This window comes from Crassostrea angulata, unplaced genomic scaffold, assembly GCF_025612915.1.
Source record: "Crassostrea angulata isolate pt1a10 unplaced genomic scaffold, ASM2561291v2 HiC_scaffold_106, whole genome shotgun sequence".
NCBI lineage: Eukaryota > Metazoa > Mollusca > Bivalvia > Ostreida > Ostreidae > Magallana > Magallana angulata.
The window spans coordinates 125,209-150,384 of NW_026441661.1; the positions used below are offsets into that span (position 1 = coordinate 125,209).

General features: G+C 34.7%; 2 protein-coding genes and 1 long non-coding RNA gene across 3 annotated transcripts; 2 read left to right on the plus strand and 1 right to left on the minus strand.

Moving 5' to 3' along the window:
• The first annotated feature begins 1,598 nt into the window (after window positions 1-1,598).
• Window positions 1,599-3,087, plus strand: LOC128169202 (peritrophin-1-like). Its single transcript, XM_052835371.1, has 3 exons — window positions 1,599-1,726; window positions 2,242-2,415; window positions 2,824-3,087. Exons 1-3 carry the CDS (start codon window positions 1,636-1,638, stop codon window positions 3,000-3,002), a joined length of 444 nt encoding a protein of 147 aa, XP_052691331.1. The 5' UTR covers window positions 1,599-1,635; the 3' UTR covers window positions 3,003-3,087.
• A 914-nt stretch (window positions 3,088-4,001) lies between these two features.
• Window positions 4,002-4,687, plus strand: LOC128169205 (uncharacterized). The gene is made up of 3 exons (XR_008241509.1): window positions 4,002-4,255; window positions 4,366-4,482; window positions 4,578-4,687. It is a non-coding gene; the product is annotated as an uncharacterized LOC128169205 (long non-coding RNA).
• A 7,137-nt stretch (window positions 4,688-11,824) lies between these two features.
• Window positions 11,825-17,068, minus strand: LOC128169179 (uncharacterized). Its single transcript, XM_052835345.1, has 2 exons — window positions 16,787-17,068; window positions 11,825-13,964 (listed from the first exon to the last, which is right to left on the minus strand). Exon 2 carries the CDS (start codon window positions 13,939-13,941, stop codon window positions 12,286-12,288), a length of 1,656 nt encoding a protein of 551 aa, XP_052691305.1. The 5' UTR covers window positions 13,942-13,964; window positions 16,787-17,068; the 3' UTR covers window positions 11,825-12,285.
• Window positions 17,069-25,176: the final 8,108 nt, after the last annotated feature.

The following is a 25,176-nucleotide window of genomic DNA, read 5'->3' on the forward strand; positions in this document are numbered from 1 at the left end:
TATATTCCTAACGGTGACACTTCACATTTTATAAGATTCATTGTCTGATGATGAATACATCATTAGTTAAGAAGATAAAATCATCCTTTGTCGTTTTTTTTAAAGTTGACCTGCACCTGAATATCGGGCATATTTACTTTTTATATCTTTCAACTAACAGTCCATAAAAGAATTATAAGAAGTCATAATTTTCAGGCTTTTGATTCTCTAAATTAATCATAATTAATAATGCTTATCAATTTCAATTTGTTTATTCTCTCAAACCATTAAAATACACATGTACATGAGGTACAAAACTGTGTTATTTGCGTTAAATTGTAATGTCAAAAGTTAAATTAAATATAATATTATATTAGAACATAGTAATACATGTTTCTAGTCTATTCTTTAAAAACTGCTGATCTATCTTATTAATGTATATATACATCCAATTTATAAACAGTTTGTTAATTTACATAAATGTTTTAATCATGCAAGCACTGGCATTGGTTAATACATATAAAATGTGTTATGTAATAATCTTGCAGAAAATTGCTGATTTATTTTTGGAAAAAAATAAGCTTTGGTTATTTTTATTTAATTATTTATTTTAATTATCATATGCATGTTATAGCTAAAATTAAATGCTATTTTTTATTTGCATTTTTTCAATAAACTATTCTCAGGTAATTGATAACAAATACACTTACATGTGAAAACAGACTATAGCCTCCTGATCACTCAGGTGTGAAAATCAAAATGTTGGCCAAGTGGGAATTGAGAATTTCAGAATGTTGGCTAAGTGGGAATAAACCGGGGACCCCCCCCCCCCCCCAATGAGATCTATCACACTCGGACCCAGATAGATATCAGCTAACCCTGGTTTACCCTGCATGATCAATATAAACACAAATACATTGAAAACGCTAATTACACTCACCACACTGAATCATTAAAATTAATATACATGCCATCATTGCATCCTCAACATATACATCATACTGAGTTACATTGTTTGTAGGTGCCTGGCTTTCTACAGTTGTTTTCATTAGACTTCAAATGTTTTGCTACCTGGAAATTACTTAATGATAGAATGTGTGACATTTTGATAAACTGGATAATTTAGCTGATTATCATTGGTGTTTAGTACATTTTTTTCTTGTTTATTATCTCTACTTTTGCGATATTAAAGTGATAAATATCCAAAACTACATGTAAAGTAAAAATTATATATATTAAAGATTATATTTATATACACATTTAGCAGAATTTATGATATATGAATATATTACCAACAGGGATATATTGGCAAATACAGTTTATGATGTCATCAGAACAGTATATCTACACCTGTGCACATTCACACTGTTTACACGGAAGCACCTGTCAGTGATATGTACCAATTTATTGACGTCCATAGCTGTTCAAACATCTACCAATGATATGCACTAATTTATTGAGGTGCTCGAATTATAAGAACTGTATTTGCACATACTTAGGTTTATATGTTGTACAATTGTAAAATTTCTAAGTCATATATTCCTCACACTGATAGTTTACATAAAATTTTGATAAACACGTGTTACGCGTGAATTGCTAATCGAACACCCTCAGTATAAAAACCCCGCGTGAGTTTAGATTTGATACAAATTGAGTATGATGTTCAGTGACGGAGAGATGAAGTTTGTGCTGGTAGCGTGTGTCCTTGCCATTGGCTTAATCTGCTCTGTGGAAGGACAAACAAAAGGTATGGTAAAGGTCATCAAGGAAATATCACATGCATGTTGTTGTGAATAAACCGAAGTATAACCGCAATACTTGCATTGGATACGTATATATTCAGAAAACGAAACATTTCTAGCAAGGCAGTCTTTAGTATAAAACTTTGAAACTTTCTTTTAAATTCAGCATGTATGAACAATATATCAGCCAAAGAAAATCAAGTTTAATACTTAGTCTACAATAGTATCTATTAAATCTATATGCGATTAGATTACCTGGATAAATGAAATTTCGAAATCATTGATGTTTTATCTTCATTACACCAGCAAGTTCAGACCATGCGCATGTCGATCTATTTAACAAAACAATTTGTATAAATTATAAACTTGTAGGAAAGAAAATAAACATTTTCACGTAAATTACAACATTTGATTTACCACCAACAAATATATAACAATTTATAATTTTGTTTTCACCAAAACGCAAATTACGACATAACGATTTATTGCAACATCAAGATTAAATGCCTTCTAACCAAAGGTTGCAGCCACGGGAGCTTCAGCCCGCACCCTAGCGATTGTACCATGTACCAGGTGTGTGTCCACGGGTACCTGTTGAATATGACGTGTGTTTACGGCACGGCCTGGAGTCAGGCCAACTCCTCGTGTGTAGACGCGGCCACTGTCAATTGTACACTCCAAGAGGACACCAAAGGTTTTTTATAGACATTTTAAACGACATATGTTTTCATATATAGCTAGCCGCATTCCTGCGCGAAACATAATTTTTTTCCCGGGGATGGTGGGGGGGCATAGGTGGGAGTGGATCCATCAGAAACACTCCCTTATATATTTACATCTTCAGACCTTTCCCCATGGAAAATGTAAAGTTTTTGAAATCATATAGTACTATAAAAGAAGTTTAAATTTGAACATTTTAAATTACGTGTAATAGTACAAGTCTTATAAATAAATTTACAAGTCTGAAATAATATAACTGATTATCCATTTTTGAGGTTGAAAATACATACCGGTATTTCGTAAAAAAAAAATATAATAATTTCAATTTCTCATCATATCTGATAGTCTGAAATCGTGTACAGGGTTATTTTTCATTCTATAGATTCCAAATCGTTTTCCTGCCCTTCCACTTTCGGGGAGTTCCCCGACCCCAAGAACTGCCAGAATTACTTCGTGTGTTCGTTTGGGAGGGCGACACAAAAACAGTGCCAGGGAAACACTGGATGGGACCGGAAGCTGAAACTGTGCAACTATAAATACAATTTGCCGAACTGTTCTTAATATGTACATGTACACGAGAGATGAACTGTATATGTATAAAAGAATAAATAAAGGATTCATATTTTTTCTGAATCTCCTCTAGCTACCTACTTGTATCTCTTTCGTAACATGCACGTATAATTTATTAATTGCTGTAGGTTCATAATAATTTCAGCATACATGTACCTGGTATAAATACTGTTGGCAGGATATCTAAGCATCAGGGGGCTGAGGGGAGGCTGCTCTCCTCCATCAACTTATTTTTCGCAAACGATATTTTTCGTGAGACCTCATCCACACATAGCCCCTCCCCCCTACCCCCACTATATCATATTTTTAGGAGGATACAGCATAGTGATATGGAATTGATATTAGAATTAAAGGTTGATACTGCGCATTCCCTCCACGGAATGGTATCTTAAATGAAGAATATTTTTTTAGCTTAAAAATATATTCTTTGTAAAGATTTTGGATCAGCCCCCCCCCCCATCCCTCACACACACACACAAACACACACACGAACACGATGCTACGGCATGATAGGAACTATCTTGACATCATTAAAGAAATTATTATATAGTATATCAGGCACGTAGCATCGGGGGGGGGGGGGGGGTCTGCCCCCCACCTCTTTTTCTCGCACCAAATAATTTTCTTAAATTTACATAGTAAAAATTGAATTACCATGGGGTTGCCCACCCCCCACTTTTTTGGGAGTAAGTATAAGAATTGGAATAGAAATGAGCGAAATAGAAGTTATAAGATTTTAATCTACGCCAACACCCCCCCCCACCACCACGGATTAGGATTTTGAAGATATTTTGGGAACTGCCTTAACCCTTTTTTTTTTTTGGTCAAGATTTTTTGGATGAGTCTGCCCCCCCCCCCACCACTTTCAAAATCGATGCTACGTGCCTGGATAAGGCTATGAAAAAAAAAATCTCATTCAAACATTGATTGCAGACCGACCTTGCTGTGCAACGCCATGCTATAATGGAGGGACGTGCGTTGAGAGTGGAGCAAACTACACGTGCACTGGTATCCATGGTTACGACCCGGCTTTGCGGGTCAAGTTAGTTGTTCAGTTTTATTACTGTATAAGATAATCTGGTTTCCTATCATTTATTGTCATAATTATGTTGTTATTCTATTTTTACAGCGATTGACATTTTGTCTTTAAAACCCTTGTTCCCATACTATAGTCTGCTTACCTCACCTCGGGGGTTTCACGTGCGTGTGCACGGCAGGATTTACTGGAACAGATTGTACCTCTGGTAATGAATAACTTACAGTTTTGCACTTAGCTACCTTACCTTACCTACCGTACCTCAACTTCGCATATTAGAATGTACAAATGTATTTTGTTATTACTTTTCAAACTCAGAAATTGACGAATACGCAAGTTCAACACTCACATGTATCCATGGCAACTGTACCGATAACGTCAATGGCTACCGATGTCTGTGTGATGCAGGATATGCAGGCCTTCATTGTGAATCAAGTATTTGATAAACAAATATATACCTCTACCACTTAATTATAATGTACATGTATTTGCAGTCATAATATAGTTTGATTTTTTATTTCCATTTATAGATGTCGATGAGTGTGCCAGCTCACCGTGTATCCATGGGAACTGTACTGATGACGTCAATAGTTTTCACAGCTCATGTGACGTCGGTTTCAGTGGCTTAACTTGCTCATCATGTTAGTTGATTAAGTTTATCAGTTACCAAATGTTGAGACACTGACTTTAAAAAAGTTTGTGTGCACATGTTCTGTGTGTGTACTTCTTATGTAAACAAAATCATGTGTTTACCCGTTTTTATAGCCGTGTCCAGTTCTGAGTGCCCCTTTTCTAACTACTGTAACGTGGTCAGGTGCTCGATTTTCAATCTCCAGTTAGGAACTGCTTGCTACTACGGTACGATTCTTAACTTATTACTTGATATTCATAATTCTACTCAAAGGAGTATAATAATTCAACATATTTATAAAAGTATTATATTGCAAACATAAGCGGTCGTGACACATTTAGTAAAAATAAATACATATAGTACAATGTACGTGTTCCCTTCAAAAAAGAAAACATTGGTCAACAAAATATTTAACTTAAAGACTAATACTAGGGCCCGAAAAGGGGTTCAAAGTTTTAACATAGACATATATTGGAAATATGTTTAAAAATCTTCCAAGGAACTACAGTGCTTCAATTTCTGGTATTACTATGCAAGCTTCCTCAGATTCTAGATTGTTAAAACTGGACCCTCGGACCAATAAATTGGTGCCCCAAGAGAGGTTTGAAATATAAAAGGAATCATTAAAAGAAATTCAGATCTTCTCAAAAACTACAATTTGTGATATTACTTTAGAAACATCATAACATAGCGTAGACTTTAATTAAATTGTTAAAATCACGACCCCAGGCCAATACTGGGGCCCCAGGAGGGGTTCAAAGTTCAACATAGAAATATATAAGGAACATGATTTCAAATCTTCTTCTAAAGAACCACAATGCTAAAATTTGTGAGATTACTATACAAGCATCATAAGATAGTCTAGATTCTAAATTCCTAAACACCATGACACGCGGACCATTACTGGTGCTCCAAGATGGTTTCAAAGTTCAAAATTCAAATGATTGGGAAACATGTTTGAAAACCTTCTAATCATTAACTACACTGCTTAAATGTGTGAAATTATAATGCAGGCATTTTAAAATAACGAAGACTCAAAATTGTTAAAACGGTGACCCGCCGACCAATACTTGTGTTCAACGTATAAGTACAGAGGAAAATTAAGAATATTTTCAAGAAATACAAAGCTACGTTTAGTTATTTTACTTAGAAGCATCATCATATCTTTATATCCTCTTATCAAGGTCACAGTGACCTTTCACTTTTAATAATCATTAATAGTTCATTTTACATTTTAGTTCTCTTTGATACCTTGGGGTATAGGAAATTAATATTTGTCGAGAGTTTGACAATATTTTCAAAGAGTTTCTTATTCAAACATTTCGAAATAGAATAATACAAGAACTTTGTTCAGGTTAGCTATTTGGCCCATGAGATTATTGTTCAGCTTATGAGTGTCCCTCCACATTGATACTAGAAATCCAAAACCAAAGATTCAGTAATTCATGAATTGTTATACACTGTATGTAATGATCAGGAATTTAAAGGTACGCATCTGTGAAGTAGTAAATGTTAGTAAAAAAATTGGATTTTTAAAGCTTTCTAAAGCCTGCGCACAGTTTTGAACTTTGAGTGCTAGTTGAAGCTATCTGTTAAATTCGGGGTTTTTTCTCTATAGATCTAGATAGAGAAAAGTGATATTTGCAAAGATTGGCAATATTCATCTTTAACGTAATAATATCATGATTAATTTTCTGTACCGATGTTTTAGCTACAATGTATGTCATGTATATAAATCAAGATTATTTAATTTTCATTTCTTAGATTGTCAAAAGAACAGCGCTCTCCATTTCCATTCGAGGATACGACTTTGGGAGAATCTAAAAAGAGATTTGACTTCATTGTTTTCAGACAAAATGGGAATAAATCATGACGCAGAATCTTGTGTCTTTTTTATCTATGACAAGATAACATTAGATGTATCTACATACAAGCTTAGGGACTTGACTACGTTTTATGCATAGTGAATCTAAACCCTATTTTTAAAACTCGAATTTTCAAATTACAAAACTAGGTTACTCTGAAAAAACCATTACTTTCTGTTGTAACTCATGTCCGTGAAAATGTTTAAGGGGGTTGGGTGGAGTTTCGTGTTGAAACGTAGCTAAAAATTGTTTCTAAGGCAATAATCAGGAAATTGATGTACAAATCTAGTTTTGAAAGTTTAAAAGTTTGGGAGGATTACAGTTAGGCTACAGTATATGGCTATAGTCGGAAATCTAATTTAAAATAGTTACGTAGATGTTGCAATTTAGTTTGTTTGAATTGAACAAAACTAAGAAAAAAACCTTAAAATCAATTATGACTACATTAAAGTGAAAATAAATTCATTGAAATAAATGTTTAAACCAAAAATATAACAGCCTGTATGTTTCAGATTGCCTTATAAGGTGCTTACCCAGTATTTGCAAAAAAAATAAATATATATAATAAAATAAATGTAAATAACTGTTGTACATTCTTCTATATTTATTTGTTTATGCTTCTAATTTGTTTCAGGTTATTATAAAAGTATATATACGCAAGTTTGGAGAGAGAGAAAGAGAGAGAGAGAGAGAGAGAGAGAGAGAGAGAGAGAGAGAGAGAGAGAGAGAGAGAGAGAGATTATGATGATACGAATGGAGACAGTTGAACCATATGAAGTTTTTATTGCTATCGGTATAAAATATTGTAAAAATAAAATGCATACAATGTGTGTACATAATGTCTATATTCATGCTACATCTTATTGCTAAATCTTACTGTTTATACATGTAATTGCATGTAACTCGGGTAACCATCCAGTATGCTCTAAATATTTGGTAATGTTGATGGTGTAAAAGTTCCAATGGCAATAAAATCCAACATCCGATATACATGTACTAATCTATTAGAGATTATAGAGAGTCAATTTCCTCTAGTTTTCCAAAATGTTGATTTCAGTTCGTCAATTTACCATTTAAGCCACGCACACTTGAATTTAATGTTATATTCCCTTTACAGTAGGCCTATATATATGTTAACACAATTTACAATGTTTACAACTTACAATCTTGTGTGGAAGCATTCTCGGGTGGTGTAGATTCCAGTTTAATTATGTTCACCGGGAGTAGGATGGGGCTACAAGGGGGGGGGGGGGGCGGTTTTTTTTTTTTTTTTTTACATAAGATTTAAGAATTTTTTTTTTTTAAATCTTCTTCTGTGGAAGCATTCTCAGGTGGTGTAGATTCATGTATTCCAATGCAATTTCCTCGACGCGCTGAACTATCCTTATTAATTTGAAACTCCGGATCCTTGGCCATTGCCCCTTGGGTTGCATCAGCTTCCGCCAAAAATGTGGACGCTCATTCCAAGAACAAGGTACCAGTCGTGGACTACACTGAGGTGTGACGGACGGCAGCTAGGGTCCTTCCTCTACGTCTACTCAATTGCTTGACACTTCTGGTGGTCTTTGCTCTTGCCTTGGTGGAACTGGCCATGGCGTTTTTCTTTGTTTGTATGGGAGGCATAACTTTTGTCTTGGAGTCTAAAAACAATTCTTTTAGTGCAGAAAACACCGGGAATGGCTGCTTGAGTAAGAGGAGAAAACCACCATGTGCGCCCCTCTTTATAATTACAGTAATTGGTGAAAAGTTACTAAAAACCTCGCCCCTTATTTTTTCGAAGTGCGTTTAATTTACAATTGCATTGAACGATCTTATTTAAAATAGTGGCAGTAATTAAGTATTTAAGGTAGGAAAAACCATCTTTAGGTAAGCATCAAAATTTTAGAGAAAAAAATATATGTCCCAGAGAAAGGGGGGTTCAAACCCCGGAACCCCATCCCCTCTCCTCTAGATCAGCCAATGCAACATACCTAGGGTAATACATGTACATGTATATAGATTAGGTACATATATCACCGTGCAAAATTCACTGTTTAATTATAACTTTATTTTGAACTTTACTTTTAAAATTCAACATCTGTTTCGTAATATTTTCTCACAGTTTATTTCTTACAAAGTTACTTATTTATTTAGTGATTGACACTTTTCGGACTCTATATGTGATTTCAAAGAGACAGAGTGCCATGTCTCAAGGACTGTTAATCTCTTCAAACAACATTCTGCAATTATCAGTTTTTCATATCTTGGACATCAAAGACTCATTGAGTTTATTTAATTATTTTATATTTGTAAACCTTTCACTCAGCTTACTTATGTCATCACTTGTCAATTTATACTTATTGTTCATATTCTTATAAATAGTTATGTACAATTGTCAATCGGCAGTCTGGAATACGGCGGCCAGCCTCGGCCACGTCCGACTCACCCAGAGTCTTGAGTCCGGAGGCTACTACTGGCCATATCCGACTTGTTTGTAAAATGTCTGTCTGTTAAAATGTTATAATGTTGCCATCGTTGAATCTCTTCCAATAAATACGGAATCCTTCATCACTTGGTTTATTTCTCTGGAACTGTATACTGGTGGACCTTCGGGAATACGGCAAACCTACCCTTCGTTTTTACCTTACGGCCCACAGCGCGCCTCAACCTTATACTACTTATACCTTCGACGCCAACATTCCCTCACCCCGTCCGTACTGCACACGGCGGATATACAGCTCCATGCAGACGAATTCCCTAGCACCGTAAAAATTGGTGGATTATGGCAAACTGTGTGTGTCTTGACGTCATGTTTTAGACTTGATCGTGCATCGTTGCGACAAAATATTCTGCTTGGGATAACAATATAATAAATTTTTTTTGCATAAACTAAGGTGTTGAGCATGCCTGTCGTGGAAAATATAAAACAGACAGCAACATTGTCTACGTTTATTTTTGAATTGACTCTCGTATATTTTGTGGATGCAGTTAAGGAAAGCATATCCTGGCATATATAGGGCGCACGTGTCATCTCAATATCCCTGCAAACTATTAAAATTGTTGAATACTTTTTTGAATGCTGGATTTGTCGAATATTGAATTCAGATCCAAAAAAGGCAGCTTTCGGAAATAAACTAAGTTAATTTTTAAATGATTTTTTTCCGTACTTGGAGGAGGGGTGGCAGTTTGGAAAAGATTCCCAGGGTCTAACACGTGGGGTATTTCGAGTTAATTTACCCAGCAAATGTCAGATATTTGTCTAAAATTATTAAACGAGGAAAGATGTGGACATGGTTTGCATTTATCATATAAAATTTTGTACAACTTTTCATTTGTTGAAGCTCTTGTTGAATTTTTCACCCTTTTATTGTAGATTACATTTAAGTATATGCGAGTTTATATCACTTAAACGTAAATTTAATTTGCATGACTGATCAAAGAGAGATAACTCCTATTACATACATTTTAATAAAACTTAATCAGAGCACTTTGGTTTTTGTTTTTTTAAATTAAAAATCAGGCACGTAGCATCAGCCCCCCCCCCCCCCACACACACACACACTTTTTCTCGCAGCAAGGATTTTTTTTAAATTCATTCACATATAAAAATTTAAATAATGATGGAGTCCCCCCCCCCCCCCCCAATTTTTTGGAAGTATGTAAAAAATTCATAAGAGAATAAGGAAATGAGGAGTGAAATTGATATTCACATGTACTACGGATAATAGCGAATATTGTATCAAAAATTACTTTTTATGTCCGATCAAACATTTTAGCTAAAATGTCTTTTATAACAATATCTTGAATTTATTAGCATAAGACAAATGTAGCACAGAAACACTAAGAAAAAGAACGATAAACGCAGATATGAAACTGGAAAAATAAAATCAGACACGTAGCTACTGGAGGGGGGGGGGGGTAAACTTATTTTGCCTACTGACATATTACTTAGAGTTACTTATATAATTCAAAAAATAAACTTGTGTCTCTACTTTTCTATCACTGTAAGAAAATATAGAAATTATATTGAAAAGCATTATAACAGTTCAAGAAGGTCGTAGTTACATCCTGTAATAAAGCCCTCACCCCCCCCCCCCCCCGAACCCTACGGATTAAAATTAGCGGAGTTTTCTGGGTTTTTTTTCAAGTCTTGGTCCCCTTCAACTTGGAAAAGCGATGCTACGTGCCTGATACCATAACATATGTAACATTTCTATCAGAATTCTATTATCTAGCAAAACATCGACTTTTGTAGTCTTTTAACTTAGTACTCCAAACATATTGACACTGTTTGCGCCAAAATCTTGTCTAGAACCTCATTGCCAACTATTCTATAATCTCCGCCCATACGTTGGTATAGGCTCATTTTGATTGAAAAAATAACGCAAGTCATTCAAATCCCTGTTGCAGTTACCCTGTATACATCAGAAATGTTATTTGCAGCACATTTGAACCTTTGTAGAAAATATAAATAAGTTCGTAAATTTGACTAGGTTTTTTTTTATTTGCATTAAACAGTGAATTTTAACATTTCTGTATTTTTTCATGCGCGGATAAAGAGAGGGAGAGTCGGTACCCCCTGAAAAACTCAATTTCCTTACTTATAATTATAGTAAATTTCCCGAAAATATGACTCGGACCTCCTCTGGAAAAAAATTCTGGATCCGCGCATGCATTTTACACTGAAATGAAGAGTAATTGTGCTATTTTGAAAGTGGGGGGGGGGGGCTAGACTAATCCTAAAAAATATTGAGCCCCCCCCCCCCCCCGCCGGGTTCCCACGCCTATGCTTCTTGTGACCTTTGACCTCATCCACTTGTCAGCATGTTTAATCTTCATAATGTTTACTAACATCGATGACTAAAGTCTTATAATACAATAGTTTGACAGAACACTTACTGACATATTAACCTATTGACCCATCAACCTTTTGAACTGGAAATATACAGGGGTCATGCTATAACAATGGGCAACCTGCTTACAGGGTATGGCTAAAATAAATCATCGATCCATAACCTAAGAAGATTGCTCCCTTCTTCGATTAGACCTGGCCATTGACAAAGAGGATGTTTTTTTCATTTCAGATGCAACAATCAGCATTGCTTCAAAATAGTCTTAGAATTAAATGTTACAGAGTTTAAAATCTCCAACTGATAATACCAACATTCAGACATTTTGCTCCATCCAATTAATTCTGAAAATCCAATTTATTTTTTTATATTTAACGCAAATACTTAATTTGTAATAAAACAACAAAATCCCTTTGATTAGGTAATAAAAATAATTAAAACAAGATCACATTATTGTATACAAATCATTTATTATACACAATGATATACTCATCCAACAGAATGACATAAATTAAATGGGTTTTTTTCTTCAAACATTCACTTGTTCTCATTCTTGATATACAATGTTCATTAAACAGAATGTTTGATTGTAATCTTTTCAACTTTTAATGACAAGCATATATATATACACATGTATATATAATAGTTTGTTTGGAAAGTAAAATATTTATGCTGTCATTTTTTTTACCATTAAAATCACTGCACAAAAACAATGAGTTTGTTACGATTTACATAGAGAAAATAAACAATAGTATTGTTGGTATGTAAAGAATATATGAAGGTGTTTATTTATTAACATAAACTAATTATATAATACAGATAATTAACTGTTATACACAAACAAGTATAATATATACAGTCAGTTTGTCAACATGTAATACATATAAACAATGTTACACTGCTGTGTAATGTTCTACACATATTGTATTTTCTTCACTTTACCTGTTAACTCAGTCACAAAGAGGTTGTCTCTGGTGTCCATACATAAACCCCATGGACGATGTAAATGACAGTTGTCAATGTAGCGGAGGAACTGTCCGTCCTGATCCAGGATGTGGATACGGTGGTTGTTATGGTCTACTGTCAGGATGCGACCCTGGCTGTCTGTTGTGATGGCGAATGGATAGAATGATTCCTTGGTAGTAGAGGGAGGACCAGTGTAGGTAAACCGGAGTTTCCCGGCCTGATTGACCACCACTACTGCATGGGCTCTCCAGTCTGACACACAGATATCTAGGTTCCTGTTCTCACTGATGTATTTATAGTTACCACCAGATGAATAGATAGGTTGTCCTTTGTCGTCGTACTGAATACTTTGTTTCTCTGTGGAGCCAGAGTAACACACAACTTTTGTTTGTTTACCATCATCACTGTCCATGACAACCAGGAGGTCACCAGAGGAGGTACTACAGACACCGTGAGGTATCCACCCCCGTAGTCTGATCACTGTCTGTATCTGTGTATTCTTCACTATGTTCACAGTTCTATCCCAGTAATCAGTATAAACTAGATCCCCACTCCTTGTCACTGCTATGTCCCATGGATCGTTCCCTGACTTGGTTTTGACTGACTTCACTAGTTCCCCACGGAGGTTGTACAGTCTCATGATGTTGTCATCACCACGCGTCCACATCTTTTCATCACTCAGACAGGACACACTGTATAATGGTATACACTTGGTGTCTATCTGTGTGATGATCCGTGGTACATCAATGAGCGGTCTGTCCGGGGGAGAGGACTCAGCACCGGGAGATTCCATGGTGTAGCCATGTTCTTCTGTTTTGATAGATGAAGCTGACAGAGAACCAAACTGTTGATAAAGCTGTTCTTTGTTGATCTTCTGAGGGGTAAAACTTGGTAAGGACACTGTGAGTTTAGGAGGCAATCTTCTGAATTCATCATTCCTGGATTTGTAGGCAGAGACACGGCTGACATCATTGGAGTCCAGTAACATCTTTAGTTCAGTAATGGTCTGTGTGATTTCAGAAATGGTGTGTTTGATTTCATCTTCCTGTTTGTCTAAGACAGCCATGTGTTTGGTGTCCATTTCCTCCATGTTGGATTTCATGTTTCTGATAATGGTGTTTATTTCTCTGTGCAAGTCTTCTCCATGTTTGTCGATTTCTGTTGTTAATTTCTGGAAGTTTTCATTCAGAGCAGATTTTTGGACTGGGATAATGGATGCAATCTCTTGGTATTTAAGATAAATGGATTTCTCTAGTTGTTGTAAATCTTTTTGAATTATTTCTTTCTTCTTGTCCATGGTTTTAGTTATTTCAATAAATTGATGGCCATTGTGTTCTTCAGAGGAAAGACATGTTGCACAAATAGGAATGTTACATTGCTCACAGTAATGTTCACATATTTTTGAGGGATGTTTTTGACACTTTTGAGTATATCCCCTCTTTTTAAATGGTACCACTTTGTGTTCTTTGGATTGATCAGATAAATGGTCCCCCTCACAGGCTTTACACAGATATTTGTTACAAATGACACAGTACATAGGGGGGCCCGGGGTCTCACAGAGATGACACCGTAACACATCCTGAAGGCTGTACTCAGGGTCCATGGTCAGACACTTTTATTCATGTTCTGAAAAATAAACACAAAAATTGGATTAATGATATATACAATAAAACTTACATATAATAAGTGAGATGAGTTCAGACAAATTCTTAACAGAAATGTTTCTATCATCTTGCTTCAAATAATAACACAATTGTTTATAACATTATCCTTTTATTTAAACTTTATAAATTTGAAGCACTGAATCTCTTTTGAAACTCAACTTCATTATTGAAAGACAGATTTATATAAGGAATAAGGAATCATTCTTTGAGTATTATGATGTGATAATTTCGGTCGGGGCGTGATCAAATCCAATAAAGCCCAAAGGGCTTTATGATAGAGTTGATCACACCCCGACCGAAATTATCATCTCATAATATTCAAAGAATGATTCCTTATTATTTATATTTATATAATTTTAAGCCATCATACGATTATATATTTGAATATGAATAAGCAAACCCTGCTGGCGCCTCGATTTGGCGTCATTTGTATTATGGGTTATATAGTACAAAATTGATACGTAGTTTTATCACAGGCAAAGACACTGAAAAATGTAAATAAATGAATATGATTTCTAAAAAGTGCATTAATTTTGTCTTCATAAAAATCTCATAATAGATAATTGTTTTTAAAACTTACTACTGCATCAAACAAATTCAAACAATCTTTACTATTAAAATATATTGTACACATATATTTGTTTGCGTTTTTTTTTTTTACTTTAATTGTTGTAAATTTTGTTACAATATTTCATCATATTCATTCTAAATAGTAGCATATTTGAAAAAAGATATATTTTTGTATAAATTTTTAAATAGAGTTTTCATTAGTTACTAATAAATATTCCATTCCTTTACAGTTCAGATTTTATTTTTATAAACAAGAGGCCAATAGGCCTTGACGGTCACCTTCATGAGTACCACATACAAACTCGTTTAAGTCTCATATATGTATTTAGTGAAGTTTCATTCTGGAGTAGAAAATTTATAATATTGTACAGACCACCTCCCTGCCTGAAATCTTTCAAAAAGGACAATGAAACCTATAACTTTTGCGAAAAACTTACAATTATAATAGAGTGCATGACCTGATATTGAAAAGATGCAAGATTCTGATATTAAATAATTTCCCCATATTTGTAAACTTTCAGGATATGTTTTATGTGCATATATTTTCACAGATAAACTGAACTCTTTCCAAATGGTTTTACAATGTCTTAAGTTAACTTTGATAGAAGCTTCATTCTTTCTCTTTTTTAAAAATGGGAATTTGCTTATTTCTTTCATAGAAATTCCTGAGCAGAATAATATAATAAGACAAATTTATAAGCCCACCTCAGCCATAACCCTTGCCTTACATGTATATGTAGGTGACATAAGATGACAGCTTAAAGTTTTTTTTCTAAATATGCAGTCAGTTTTTATTTTGTGTCAGCAGATGTTTTTTTTAAACATTATATATATTAACACTAATTGACCATTTTGGCAACACCCTGCATTAAGAACCTCTACCCTATACACTATATATGAGTGTTTTGGCCCCGCCCTAGATTCAAATCCCTACACTGGGAGACATGAAATTAAAAAAAAAAATGATAGATGGCTTTTTTCCTTCTTTATGATAATGCAGTCAGCTTTTATTCAGTATCAGCAGAAGTAAAGTCTAAAAGAAGACTATTTTCTTAAACATTTAAATGCTTGAACACTATATGACTATTTTGGCCCTGCTCTAGAGTCAGAACCCCTACCTGCTTCCTGGTCTAAAAAAATTCTATACTCAGTTTTCCTTACAGGTGAGTGGGAGTAGAGAAAATAATTTTTAAACATTATATGCTTTTACACTAAACATCCACTTAGGCCCTACAGTCAAAACCCATACTCCAGGGGACATGAAATTTATAATTTTAATGATAATTACTAAGTCAGTTTTTCATACAGATGTGTGAGAGTAGAGAAGAAGAATTTAAAACACAATATGCATTAACTCTATATGGCCATATTGCCGCCTCCCCCCCCCCCCCCACCTACGGGTTGAACTTCTGACCCAGGGTGCCATGAGCTTCACAATTTAGGCAGAGGAGTTCATGAGTAACCATGCATTTAGTTTTTTCCCCATATGTGTTAGAGCTAGTATAAAGAAGAATATTTTCTAAGATTTAATACATTTTCACTATATGGCTATATATTGGCCCCGTTCTAGGACCCAAACTTCTGACCAGGGGTCAAGAATTTCACAATTTAGTTTTAACAAAATTAATATACCGTTTATATATACATGTATGAGATTATATAAAGAGGAAGATTTTCTAAGATGTTATACATTTTTATTATATGGTCATTTTCGCCCCACCCTAGAGTCTGAACCCTGACCCAGGGGCAATGAATTTCAAAATTTTGGTAGAGGGTGTTATGTATACATCATAACCATGCATTTCCTTCATACATGTATGTATCGGTGTAGAAAAGATTTTTAAAATTTGTTAATTTATTGTTAATTTAATGCAGACATGCAGTGTAATGCAGGCATGACGGTCGACACACACAGTCATGATGACGAATGAAGACCAACTGCAATTGGTCACCTGAGTGAGTGACTCAGGTGACCTAAAAAATGCTACAGGTTGCTGTTTTTGTCCATTTTTGTTATTCAAACAAAACATCTGTTCATATTTTCTTCATTAATTTTCAATTAAAGTAAGCTGTTACATTTCAGCAATATTCATTGATATAGAACATTTATACTCAATGGAAACAAATTAAAGATTATAAGCATTAGATTTAAATTTTCAACAATCAGAAAATAACAGCTGACAATAATTAACGCATTTAACGAACTATACACACCTTTATAAAGGCCTTTAACTCAAAATGGCGACATATCTTTAATGTTTACCATTTGTTTACACTTCCTTGTTGATGGTTCTCCCTGGCAGCCTGTAAAAATCACGTGATTGGTTTAAATCAAACTTCCGGGTAACCCCAAAACGAGATTCAATACATCATGCGCTGATCGGGGTGGGGGGTGGGGTGGGGTCCGAAACATCCCCTCTTTTCGTTGTTTTTTTTCATTTCTTAGTTATACATAGCGAAATTACCGAAAATATCAACATGCGCCTGTTTTAGACAGGAGGTCTATTTTCTATACACATTAGAATACCTCCTGTATGAAACAAGCATTATCCCAGTCAGCATCTGCACATTGGTCCAACGTTGGTAGGGTATCGGTCTGTTGGTTAAAGGTTGGAGTTGGCATAACATGATCGGACCAACGTTGGACCAATGTCAAAAAGTCTACGCATTAGTGGCAATATCACATATGTTGACCGTATGATGTTGGCTCTATGTTGGCACACTGTGTTTCAATCTCAAACATGCGGTTGTGATTAAATACATTGGATCTAAAACGTTGGGCCAATGTTGAAACAACGTGTATCATTTACACAAAAAAGAGTTATGCGAAACGTCGATATGTAATGGTTGGGCCTGCATTGGCCCAATGTTGAACAGTTATCATATCATTGCAAATTAGCACTGTTTTTACAAAGGTTGGGCCAGCGTTGGTCCACTTTTAAAAATTAACACAAAAGGCGATTCGTAATAGTTGGGCTTGCATTGGCCCTATGTTGAACATATTTAACATATCAAACATGGGCAAGCATTGCTTTACAGGAATTGAATCAGCGTCGGTGTACTCGGCAAACTAATGCATGTAGAACTTAAATTAATAGATGATTTTATGTACTCATATTTATATAGAGCTTATCATTTGTGGTTGGGACAATGTTGGCCCGATGCATCTTAATCTCGCATACAATTGAATATAATCATGTTTTGTGTAGTTGCTTTAACGGTGGGGAAGTGCATATAGTTTTCAAAAACAGAAAATGATTATTTATCCGTCAATCTATACGTTTATCTTTTGCTGGTGTCCGTGGAATTTTAAAAAAAGAAAACCTTACTGCGAGCGAATTTTATAATATGTAACTGACAGAAACTGATTTCGTTAGTTGACACAGCTTTCACCCAGTCATACAAACTTCCCAGTGGGCACGCAACGTTGTTTCAACGTTGAGAAATGGTTGAAATCAAGTTGCAACGTTGATCAACCATTATTCAACGTTGAATCAACGTTGAGGTTTAAACGTTGAAACCCAAACCATAACTCAACGTTGATTCCACGTTGAAGACCCAACTTATTTTCAACGTTGAAGACATCAACGACATTTCAACGTTGAAACAACGTTTTGATATGTTAATGAAACTGAACACATATATTCAAATTTAAACTTCCTTATCATTTGTTAAATTTAGGTTTTACTTATATTTTGTAAAGTGGAAGCATTAAATGACGTGTTTTTACAAATATTAAATGTTAATTTGAATACAATTTTATCTTATATATATTCCAATAAAATTAATATATTATTGTCTTATCCAATTAAAATATCAATTTTCTTTTAAACGAAAAGTTAAATTAATATTTCACATTACATTTAAAAAAATTGTTTTCATACAAGAAATGTGAGATTGAGCTGTGCATACAGCAAGTGGCTAATTGCATTTTAACTGGGTCAGTGAGAAGGGGATGTGCGAACCCATCACTACTGCAAGCACTGCTGATCAAGGGAGTTATGCAATTTACCAGGCTGCTCTATGTCAGCTTGACCGCTAAAGACGCTATTGGTGAACAAAGAAAGTCAGTTCTTAGGTACACCTCGTGCAGTCACTACACAGATTTTATGTACAGTAAAATGCCGGGATTTTAGCTTTTGGACGATTAATTTGTGACTATTTTATATTTTACACTGGAGTATCTTGGGAGTTATTTTTTAAAGCAGTCTGCAGAATGCAAATGATGAACTAACTATTGTAGATTCTACGTTTTTGTGTTGACATCCTTTGTTTCTTGTCATGGAAAACAAGCATGGCTACCATTTGGCGGAATGTACGTGGTTTTTTTGTAATCGTATTCCTACAGCCTTATTTAAAACATTTTGAAATACCAAGTTCAACTTTTAACGAGGACTTAATACACAAGTTGTTTAGCGAAGGATATACGCAAATACTACTAGGATTTAAATAAAGGCTGACTTTATACATTTGGATTTCTTTTAATAAAGTGTCAAAACACATAAAACAGCACAACATATTAAAAGACGATATGTTTATAATCAACATTTTACAAAAATCACTTAATTTTAACTTTTTTTTCATTGTCATATCTATATATTTTAAACCAGATTTCAACACAATTTCTACGTTGAATCAACGTTGAATTTTGACTTTGAAACAACGTTACATTTTCAACGTTGCCTCAACTTTCATGTGCAACCTTATTTCAACGTTGATTCAACGTTGATGCCTGACGTTGAAACAACGTTGTTTCAACGTTGAAATGACCGCTGGGTTATATATCAACAGCTAGTTCAAAATGATCGTTAACGGGTTAAATTATAGATGATACTATACATGTAAATATCATGTTTATATAGTTAACGTTGGGCCACGATTGGGTCAATGTAATTCATTTCCATATATATACGTAATGATTTATATTGTACATTGTACATTATATTATATCTACATTAAAATATGTAGCCAATTTGCAAGCTTTAGGTTGCTACTAGTATATTGCTGGAATTACTCGATCTTAAACATCGGTCAAAAGATTAATTAATATGCGTCTGGTGTAATGCCAGCTAATGGTCGGAGCACTCCCTGCATGCGGCTCTGTAAAGGGATGCCAAGTTGACTCCAAGGAGGGCAATAAATTAAGTTTTGAAAGAAAGGTCAGCTTTCTTCGCGCGCAAGACACACACAAAGACAAAGAGGAATATTGTGTCGAGATCGTTCCAGAGAGAGCAACATGTGAGTATTTTTCAAATCCTATTAATTGAACTATATATTTTAGTAATATGAGTATCGTAATTTATAATGAAATAGATTTACATCATAGCAAGATTTGTACATGTATGAATAATATTTTTCTCACCATTACCTACTATATATTTGATTCAGACCTCAGAATATAAAGTCAAAAAAATGATTTAAAAAACTTTCATAAAAATTTTTATCTTGTAATTATACCAGAAAACTGTTCATGAACAATGAATTGAGAATTAATAGTGTGTTAATATTAAGCATAAAATTAAACTTACTGTTTACATGTATTTAGATAAGAAAACTTGGAACGATTGGCGGGGATAACATTAAACAAAGCGTAAGACGAGTGATGGCTTCGATCTCAAACAACGACGTTGCCAAAAAAATGAATTGGCTAGGGAGAGGAGGAAAAAAGGCCTTTTCCATCTCACTTTTGAAAGATGTTCTGCTCCGTAAGTAATAATTAAGGTCTTCCGTTTCCAACGGAAGACCTTGTACTGATTCTGTTGGAAATTAAGGTCTTCCGTTTCCAACGGAAGACCTTATTGTTTTCGTTCGGTTTCTTTTTCCCTATTATTATTATTTTTCTTTTTTTTTCTTACAAATTTTGTGCACGCGATTTCTCAGAAACGACTTGACCGATTTTCATGAAACTTACAGATATAATAGATAGTGATTGGAACCTTATAGGTTTTTTATTATATTGATGACGTCAGTTCCGTTTTTGAGATATTGACGTTTTAGCGATTTTTAGAGGGGTGGCTTGTTCCTCTAACTTCTCCCAAACTATAAAAGATATCGAGTTCAAATTTTCAGGGATAGTAGACAAAAGATTGTAGATTTGCAATTTTATTTTCATTTTGATCTGGCTTAAAAGGCGTTGAAGCTCGCCTGGACCCGAAAATTGAGTTTAAAAAAATGTCGTATTTTTTCTGGTTTTCTTTGTTTATCTCTTTACTGAAAAATATTTTGTTAAGACATGTAATGTAAAAAAGGTTTATATTTAACGGACCTTTCATTCGATATCAAGAAAAAGGGGCTGGCCCTTCAAATTAGGGGACCAAAGGGCTCTAAAGTCTTTAATCTGTAGCCCTTTATTGAGAGATATTTTGTGAACGGTTATAGAAGCAAATGTGTTAATCTTACAGTTATGTATCTAGGGAATGCGATGATTTTATCATGTGTCACGTGATTAAGGGTTTTTAAGGGCCAAAAGTCCAAAAGTTTGATCACCCATATCTCAGAAAGGAAAAAATATTGTAATGCAATACAGAAGAAAAGTTGTTCAAATTAATGGTCATAACAATATGCAACCTTCAAAATTTCGTTAAACGGCCCCTATAAGGAGATTAGGGATCGGCCCCTAAAACTTTCATTCTCATATGTCTCCAGAACGGTAACGAAATTCTAAACACTTGTTGAACAAAATTTGTTTAGAATTAAATGACCGTTCATCTGATATCAAGAAAAAGGGGCTGGCCCCTCAAATTAGGGGACCAAAGGGCTCTAAAGTCTTTAATCTGTAGCCTTTTACTGAGAGATATTTTGTGAAATGTTATAAAGGCAAATATGTTTATCTCACAGTTATTTATCCAAGTAATGTAATGATTTTGTCATGTATTACGTAATTAAGGGTTTTTAGGGGCCAAAATTTCGATCACCCATATCTCAGAAAGGAAAAAATATTGTAATGCAATACAGAAGAAAAGTTGTTCAAATTAATGGTCATAACAATATGCAACCTTCAAAATTTTGTAAAACGGCCCCTATAGGGAGATAAGGGATCGGCCCCTAAAACATTTTTTCTCATATATCTCCAGAATGGTAACGAATTTCTAAACACTTGTTGAACAAAATTTGTTTAGAATTAAATGACCTTTCATATAATATCAAGAGAAAGGGGCTAGCCCTTCAAATTAGGGGACCAAAGGGCTCCAAAGTCTTTAATCTGTAGCCCTTTACTGAGAGATATTTTGTGAAAGGTTATAGAAGCAAATATGTTTATCTCACAGTTATGTATCCAGGCAATGTAATGATTTTGTCATGTATTATGTAATTAAGAGGTTTTAGGGGCCAAAAGTCCAAAATTTCGATCACCCATATCTCAGAAAGGAAAAATATTTTGAAATGCAGTACAGAAGAAAATTAGTTCAAAATGATGTTCTTAACTAGATGCAATCTTCAAAATTTCGCCAAACGGCCCCTAAAAGGAGATAAGGGATCGGCCCCTTAAACCTTCTTTCTCATATATCTCCAAAACGGTAACGAATTTTTAAACACTTGTTGACAAAATGTTTTCAGAAATAAATGTCCTTTCATTTGATTTCAAGAAAAAGGGGCTGGCCCCTTATATTAAGGGATCAAAGGGCTCTAAAAAATTCATCTATAGCCCTTTAATGAGAGCCATTTTGTGAAAGGTTATTAATGCTAGATTAGGTATAATACGTTCATATATTCTAACAATATAATGATTTTCTCTTGTGTTACTCAATTTGGGTTTTTAGGGACCAGATGAAAACAAAATTAATCTTTTCAATCTTAATTGGAGAAAATGCAAGCATTTAAAAAAGGGATGCAATAGAACTTATAAAAAGCGATGCAATAAAGCATTAGTACTTCACTCCTTTTTCCATATCATGTTTTGTTGTCGAAAATCAAAGTCGATGATGTCATATTTTCTTCTAAAAATCGGACGGAAGACCTCCTCGTTGCTCGCAACGAGATCGTGTCTAGTTCTTCTTCTTTTTCTTCTAGACGTTTCTTTAAACTGTAATATCTCGCTTGTTTATCATTAGATTTTATTCAAATTTTCAGGGTTTATTGGAAATGACAATAGCTTACTATAGCACAAAAACTTATGAAATTTTTACTTCCGGTTTTGAGTTATTCTCCTTTGAATATTTTTTTAGTGGGTCTCGTGTACCTGCAAAGGCTCCGAGTTGATCTGTAGCAAGTAGTTTTAATTTACAAATCTTTAATGTAGACATCTTGAACGTTGTCCTCCTAGTTTTACATGTTTGATTAACCCACGTATACTTCTTAAAAAATTACATTGAAATTTATGTTTCAAAAAATGTTAAATTTTGCTTATATCTTTGCTCAATAACTTTTTAGTTGTAATCTTTTTCTAGACACATATAGAACAAAAGTTATGCAAAATATTAAGAGCTTTCATTTGATACCATAAAAAAGGGGCTAGCCCCTAAAATGAGGGGTCTAGAGCCCTTAAAAGTCTTTGCTTCATAACTCTAAAACGGTAAATTTTTCGATATGGGCGTCGCTGCAAAAAATGTTGTTTGTGACTTTATTGATCTCATAAAACTGTTTTTGTGTTCGGGTATTGCACAATGTGAGGGAAAAAGTAATACGTGTTGACCAGTACTCGCGGCAATTTGGCCAAGTTAACGAAACTCTCCCTCGCCCGCGGCCGAGAAAATCGTTCACCATGGTCGCGGCTGGGCTACCTAGCGGTCAGCGGTTATCTAATACACGAGAGTTGCGTCTCTCATATTCAAGTTTAATTAGCCGCGAACTCAAGAATTGTTTTAGTTTTGATTACACATAAAAGTTTATCGACTAAACGATTCGGTGTCAATTAAGAAATTGTTCAGTTAATTAATAAAAGCAATGTCATTCTCAATCTAAAGCAATAGCAGACATAGATCAATTGTTGGTTTAAAGTTTAAAATAAAGAACTTTTATTTGATAGAATATGGTCATTATACTGTAAACTTTTCAAATTGTCCTGGGTTCTGAGCAGTGCATGTCTGTGCGTTGTACCTTTGCGTAATCTATCCTTCGTCCACGGCCGAGGAGATCAGCCACAGCTGCACTACCTACCGGTAAGCGGTTATCACAAGATTCGCACACCGTGACACACACTAAGATGAATATGAACGTGTTTGAGTTTATATAGTCGTAAATACAAAAACTGTTTTAATTTTATGTTATAGAAGTTTGTCCATCTTGTATTTATTTAATTAAACATTAGAGTGAAAATGAATATTAATGAACGATATTACTCCAAATTGGAAACATCGTCAGACATAAATTAATGGTTGGTTTGTATATCTAAAATTTGTTAACACCCCCCCCCCCCCCGCCACAAATATTAAATGATGATCATCTCTCGCACATGGCCGAGGAAATATAGGGTGAGTGGACAAGTGATCCGCGGTCGGCTCGTGTCCTTCTACATGTACCTTATCACGCGTTCATGTTTCATATTTTGCACGGACAGAACTATATTTATTATGTTTTCAACTATTACATAGGTTTAAGATGAAAAGATAAATTTATTTTACTTGTACATCTGATTAAGCATTGATTTAATTATACGATAGCGTACAAGGTAGTTTCAAAATCAACTCAAATTATAATCAAAGTTCCATGTTACATGTTTGCGGTAGGTGCTAGCACGATAAAAGAATGTCCTGAATTGTCCTGAATTGAGGCATTTGATGATTATTTGAAAGAATATTAACATGAGTTTTAAACAACTTAAGATTAGATTCTATCGGTCACAAATTAATCACTCTGTAGTTTTTCTAATACATGGTTGTTCGTTTGAGTGTGGAAGCGAACTCATTGCTGCCCCCCCCCCCCCCCCCCGCCCCACTGACAAGTGGTCGCACTGGATTTTTTTTAAATTGGCGAAAAGATATCCAGATCTGTCGAAAATCATTTTTGGTGATTTCTTCTTGTGTGTCACTTTTGTGACTCCAATCTTATTAGTTGGTATATAAAATTAAACTCCCTGATGTGTAGGTCTCTATATCTCTTCTTCCAGACCTAGTTTTTCTCCGACTTCGTCACGTCAGGTTTACTGTCGTCTGTTATGTCTGTCTGTTGACTGGTCCTCTGTCTCTATATAAGAGGAACTGGGTAGTTTCGCCCTCGTTACACGCGTGCTCTGAGATGTTTCGCCCCTGATTAAATACAAGTAATAAATCATGTAAATAATTGAAGCATAGATAGGTTTTATCCGATTACCTGCAATTATATCTTTAAGAATCCGTAATGAACTATCAAATTATGGATTTTTTCAAATAGACAAACCAAGAATTTAGTTTATTTTACGACATTTTTTTGTCAATCTGAGTCTTGCAAATACATACATGTACCAGTAAATGTTGCAACATATAACGTTAGTTATGAATGCCCCAATCCAGGCACGTAGCATCGGGGGTGGGGGTGGGGTAGAGGGGATGCAGGAAACAGCTAAGTATGATCAATAGCAGGCACGTAGCATCAGGGGGGGGGGGGGGGGGCAGCCACTTTTTCACGCAGCAAAGATTTTTCTTTTTACATTCAAAAAATTGAATTTACATGGAGTTGGCCCCCCACTTTTC